The sequence below is a fragment of the Oryzias melastigma genome, linkage group LG17 (assembly GCF_002922805.2).
Source record: "Oryzias melastigma strain HK-1 linkage group LG17, ASM292280v2, whole genome shotgun sequence".
NCBI classification, from domain to species: domain Eukaryota; kingdom Metazoa; phylum Chordata; class Actinopteri; order Beloniformes; family Adrianichthyidae; genus Oryzias; species Oryzias melastigma.
This window is the reverse complement of record NC_050528.1, coordinates 34,432,791-34,439,274: the sequence shown is the minus strand read 5'-3', so window position 1 is coordinate 34,439,274 and position 6,484 is coordinate 34,432,791. Positions and strand designations below refer to the sequence as shown.

Below are 6,484 nucleotides of genomic sequence, written 5' to 3'. Positions count from 1 at the left end.
TCAGTTAATTTCACTGCTTTACTAAAAGCTTATCCGGCCCAGAACGATCACTGTCTAGATGTTCTCCATTGTTGTGATGAAACATTTAAATTCAAGACAGAGTTGGCACTCAGGCTGACGTGCTCGGGGTTTTGGACAGCTCTGATACAACAACCTACGTCCTGGCTGGAAGGTAATCAAAGTTCTACTGAAACCAGGGAACGCTGAGGCGGAGAGTGGGATATCGCATACTGAAGAAACAGGTTTAGGTTGTTTGTAGCCTGAAAAGAGAAGAAATAAGAACGTCCATCCGCCTTCTATTCCAGTTTTGGTCTGTGCAGGGTTGCTGGAGCCTATACTTCAAACCCAGGACAGTTTGCCTGTCAGTTGCAGGGCCACACATTAACTCATGAGCACATCAAGAGCATGACGCACATTTTGGACTGTAGGAGGAAGATGGACGGACCAGAGGAAGCATAAATGCACGGGAAAAAACTCAGATTTGAATGGAGGACTTTATGCTGTGAGGTGACTGAGCTGATCACTGCACCACCATGCAGCTCGTTCAGTTACATTTATAGAAAATGTGATCTTCCTTTGGTCTTCTTGAAGCAGAATTACATTAAAATCATTTGTAGAACTAACTATAACAATAGAGCTGCATGATATAAGAAAGACTTGTGATGTGCGATATTAGTGATCATTATTGCGATGATAATATGACTTCCGATACATGACCACTTCTAAACATCTAAAACATCTAATGCATTATGTCCTTGTCACTGCATCAGTCAACAGAACTCAGATTATACTCCAATCGACCCACAACGAGGAGTATCTAACATAAGAGGTCCATCTGATTGGTCAAATGCAGAGAAGGACTCGATTAAATGTGTTAAATACGTCAAGATGGCCATTAGATTGTTTTTGCATTTGTAAATATTGACGCTAAACATTAATTGCAACCTTTGCCATCTTTTTGATAAGTGTATTGAACAGGCTGATATTACGATGCTGATAAATTTGGGATATATTGTGCAGGCCAGCTTAACACCAAATGAAACCAGTTCACAAATTAAGATTGTGTTTTTGGTTTTTTTTTGTTTGTTTTTTTTTCTTTTACTAAACTCTAAAAATAGATCTTTGGATTTTTATTTTGTCTTATGAAAAACTTTGTTTTAAAACACTGTATAATACGTTTCACGTGCACTGTGAAAAATTCCTAGAGTTTAGTTTTAATTATCCAGTAGGCTACTACGGTTGTTGTTGTTTTACAGGACAACTAACCAAAAGATTTTTTTTTAAAATAAAAAGTGATTGCAGTCATTAGTTTTGAGTTAGTCTAACTTTTTGAGCTCAGAATCAAGCTTGTGATTAAATAATACGACAGAGAAAATATACAACTCAAAGACCCATTCCAATAAAAATAAGGATTTTGGTGTTTTTGACATGTTCTTGTGGGATTTTTCTTAAAATCAAGGACAAATGTAAAGAAAATTAAGATCAAAATTGCATTTCTGAGAATTTCTTTATTCATACTGTTGTGAAGCAGAATCAGAAGGAAAAAATGAGTTGGAAAAACACTGAAAACACAGTGTTAACCAACACTGTGGAGGCCAGACGCTCCAGCTCGTCCCCATTCTGACGCATCGACTTCTAGACTAATAGATCCATGAACGTCTTTGCTTTCCTCGTCTGAGGTGGAATCTGGATCAAAACTGGATGGCTGGATAGCTCCAGCATTTTCTCAACATTGTTGTCACACTCCTAACGTTAAATTGGGAGTTTGAGGGTCTGTATTCTAACAGGAAGGCTTGCTCCACGCCAACTGTCCCACCAACAATTCAGTGGCAAATTTCTAATGAACTCCTGTCACACTGCAGAAACTATGTCCTAGAAAAGACACTTTTTTAAATTTTATTTTGACTTAAAATGGCATAGGACTAATTAAAAGACCACTGGAAATGATTATTACTTTAAAAACCCCAAACTTTGCGTTTACTTAACAGTTTAATGACCCCCCCCCCCAAAAAAGGACCACACCCAGATGCCCCAAAACTAAGTCAAAGGTCTGAGTCAGTCAAAGGTTTACAGCAGCCGAGCATTGCAGATGGAAACGTGTATCAGTCCACGGTTTTGTTGTTGTTTATTTTGATATGTGAAGTAATCCGTCAGGTTTGCATGCAAATGTTCTCACTATTTAGGGAAGCAGTTCTTTGTGGCGCTGTGCGCCCCCCTCTTTCCCCAATTGTCTCCACTTTAAATAGTAGAATCATGAAACGGAGCACCCTTCAGATCAATAATTCAGAAATGTTATAGTCTTTTGCTGCAGAGCAGCAGGCAGTTGTCAGCTTTTAACACTGATGATAACAGTTTTAGCCTGTGGTCCTAACAGGAATGACAGCCTGTCAAACGGGAGGTCTGCCTGTGCTGTCACAAACTGAAACTGGGATCAGTTTGTGGAAAAGCTCTTCCATAATGATTCACTTTTCCATCTCAACCTCTGTTGCTCCAATAGAGACCCTCATTAAAAAAGTGAGAAGGTGCAGGAATCAAGGAAAAAACTATGCTGTTCTTAAAAAAAGGTCAGAAAGAGACATGTTCGATGACAAGGAGGACAGTTATGGAAAGTTGAGGAATATTCCCATTGGAGTTGTGGAGCGAGGATGGCATGAATCCCCTGTTCAAGATAGCTGAACAATCTGGAAATCCCAAGAAAAATGAACTCTGCAGACTCTTGAAGTCATATAATATTAAAACTCTGGCTGCTCAATAATCCATCCATCCATTTTCCTGACCACTTTGTCCCTTTCGGGGTCGCGGGGGTGCCGGAGCCTATCCCGGCTACTGAAGGGCGAAGGCGGGGTACACCCTGGACAGGTCTCCAGTCTGTCACAGGGCCTCAATCACACACACATACACTCACACATTCACACCTAGGGGCAATTTAGAGTCACCAATTAACCTATGAAGCATGTTTTTGGACGATGGGAGGAAGCCGGAGTCCCCGGTGAAAACCCACGCATGCACGGGGAGAACATGCAAACTCCACACAGAAAGGTCCCAGCCGGGATTCGAACCGGGGCCTTCTCGCTGTGAGGCGAGAGCGCTAACCACTGCGCCACCGTGCAGCCCCTGCTCAATAATCTAACCCAAAAAGATCTGCTCTGACAATACAGGCTTCTAAGAAAATAGAAGACATGGACCTAAATGAAAGAGAGATGTTGTTGCAACTGGACGAAAACTAAAAGAGTTTCATTAGAAGCTAACACAAACGAACAATAGGAGTTGCTCTCACAGTTTATCCAGAAATGGAATTAAGGCAGAGAAACTGTGACAGAGAGACAAAACACAGAGGACAGACGGCCAGCTGAGTGTCGGAAATCAGGATCAGATTAATGGAGAGAACAAGGACAAGAGGAGGAGGAACTGAAAGAAAATCCAGGTGTGACTTGAGAAATAAAGCCTAACAAGCAGACAAAAACAGGAAACACAACTTGAGTCTGTGTAGGCCCACCCCTCCAAATAACACACATTTAGGGAGGACGAACCTAACTTTGTTCATACAGAGTTCTCTTGCTATATTGTGGTTTATCTTTTTCATTCTTGCTGTTTTACAGATTTTATTTTCTTTGGTTTTTTCACACAGCAAACTGTTTTGCATAATGATTGGCTGTTAAGCTTGTCAATCAATCTCTTCTGCACCGTCTCTCCTATACAGAATGGATTGAACTGATCTTCATCGCAATCAGATCTTTGTTTTTTATTCCAAAATACTGGACTTTTTTATGGTTTGAACAAGAGAGGAAAGTGTGAAAATGTTCATGTCTGTCAAAAAAAAGATTTAAAAGTGTCTAATGAGGGGTTTACATTAACGTATCCATAATTTTACCTCACAGATTTCTCAAAACATGGCTTATTTATGAAACGTAACCCCGCTAGTAACAGAAGACTTTATTTCTACTACATCTTCAAAGTATTTTTTATTTTTTTATATTTCTCAGTTGTTGCACATGCAGACTTGCTTCAGACTAGATAGTTGTTTTTTATCCAGAACCAGTTCCCATAATGCTCAGCTGTCAGACAGATTACTGTAGATTAGATTTCCGAACAGGGGGTTGTTTTTTTTATTTTTTTTAACCAAGCCCAAATCATTACCCTCCACTTCCGTGCTTTTTAGCGTTTAGCTCTGCTTTCTCATATTAGTTGGACAGAGGTAGCTTCTCAAAATGTAAATGATGACAATTTGATATTCTAGAAGGGTTAAATAATAAAAAAAATCTAATTTTAAAAAATGACTGAGAAATCAAAAATTAACAAATCAATTGGTATTTAATTGGTGCTGAATTTGAATTTTTGAAAAATAAATTCAGTAAAACCCAGCCGAGGCCTCCGTTTTTAGCCAACGTCCTTTATTTATGCCCACCCGCACACCATATAAAACCCATTTTTAACACCAATACTAAATCCTTCTTTCAGGAGGAACGGCGTCCAGACAGAAGGGCTTCCGCGGTTGCATCCGCTCTCTGCAGCTGAACGGCGCCACTCTGGACCTGGAGGAGAGAGCCAAGATCACGCCGGGGGTCCGGCCCGGCTGCCCGGGTCACTGCAGCAGCTACGGCTCGCTCTGCCACCACCAGGGCCGCTGCGTGGAGAGAGACAACGGCTTCCACTGCGACTGCAGCCAGTCGGCTTACAGCGGAGTCTTCTGCCACACAGGTCTGTGACGACCCCGGGTTACACATCCTCGTCTGACTTTAGAACAAGCCGTGTAGCCGCATAAAACATTCTCATGACTCAGAATAGAATATCTTAGGTTAAATTGATAAAAAAGGAGCAGCAACTGATCCTCAAATCCTCTAACTGTGGCTGCTCCACGCAACCCGTGTTTATTGCACTTAACAGTCATTAAAAAGCACTTGGCTGCAGTGGTAAATTTCTGACTTCATGCATCTAAAGTCTGTTTGATGTGTCAGAGCTCATTTAGGAACGTTTCACCACATTAATTTTAATGTGGCTTTTACAGTTTCCGTGAGTTCAGCAGTTCTGAGATGACTCTCCTCTTTCCAGGATCTTCCCTGAACCCACAGCCGGGTGAAGCTAAAAAAAAAAAATAGAATGGGGGATTTTTTATTTTCTATTAGCCTTGTTGGGCTGGTGAAACAAGGATATAAAACATCGGAAGGTGTTAAACATGGCTGTCTATAAAATGTCTGACATGTTTTTCTTTTGCAGGACAGCTCGGTTTTCTGCGCTAGAATAATTGGGCTCTGAAGAATTATTCAGAGGCCGTAAATATGCTGTTGAGCTACAATAAACCCCAACGATTTATGACAGCGCTGAAAGTGAGACATTAATTCTAATAGTTATAGTCAGTTAGAAAGATGAGTTGCACTTTCTAAGGAAAACCATTTGTTATCAGGTAATTGTGAGGAGCTATTACAGTAGTGGGACAATTGCAATAAAGGTTTACCAGGCAGTAAAAACCTCCAGTCGGAATATGTTTGAGAACTTTATTGCTGACGGAGACACAAATAATAACTTGAAGGTTTTGCTGTGTTTCATTTCCGTCTTTGAACATAATATTATAAATAAAAGCTTTGCTGCAACATTCATCCTGGTTAAAGTTTAATATCCACTTTCAGGCAGATGAAAAGATGACAATTTAGCTGAGAGGAGTGAAAATCATGTTTGTTTTCATTCATTTGTTACACATATTTCATTTTCTAGAAAAATGAGGTTGTTTGTGAGCTGCATGGTGACTACCGGCCTTTTGAACAACAGCGCATGAAAAATATTTGTTTGCTAATAAAAGTGAATTGGATCTGTTATTGTTGAGGCTTTTTTGGAAAAAAAGAATAATTTTTTTGGTCTTAAATGATGAATATGTTGATTAATTGATTGATGGATTTGTTCATTTCTAGCATTTTTCTGCTAAAGAAACAAAAGGAAAAGACTAAAAATTAAAAATTTAAAAATGCATCAAATTTATTTGAGATTTTAATTCATAAATTGAAAAAATAAATGTAAGAAAAGTATTCTGTTTTCTCAAAGACCCACTGCAATAAAAACTGTTTTTAACATGTTTTTGTGGCATTTTTCTTAAGATGAAAGACAAATATAAAAAAATAATAAGATCAAAATTGCATTTCTGGGAATTTCTTTACTCAAATTGTTCTTAGAAAAATACTAACACATAAATATAACTAACACTGGGTGGACCACAGGCTTCCTTCTCCATTCCATTTGGATACATCCACGTGCTGACAAATAGATCCATTAAAGTCTTTGTTTTCCTGGTCTGAGCTGGAATCTGGATCAGAACTCTACGGCTGGATTGCTCCTATATTGCTCCCCATTTGCACTGGTAATGTTAGGCTGGGGGTGTGAGGGGCTGTAAGCTAACAGTAGACAGTCTAAACAAAGGGATGATGGGAAGTGGGGAGTGGTTGCTTAACATTAATGGTCCCGCCCACAACTAAGAAGCATTTTTTTTTTTTTTTTT

General features: G+C 39.5%; 1 protein-coding gene across 4 annotated transcripts in view; it reads left to right on the top strand.

Moving 5' to 3' along the window:
* Window positions 1-6,484, top strand: part of LOC112138784 (contactin-associated protein-like 4) — a 146,155-nt gene that overhangs the window by 120,972 nt on the left and 18,699 nt on the right. For all 4 annotated transcript variants that reach the window (XM_024261420.2, XM_024261422.2, XM_024261419.2 and 1 more), the window contains exon 18: window positions 4,459-4,698. In XM_024261420.2, coding sequence (XP_024117188.1) covers window positions 4,459-4,698 — 240 coding nt within the window. The remainder of the gene's footprint in view (window positions 1-4,458; window positions 4,699-6,484) is intronic.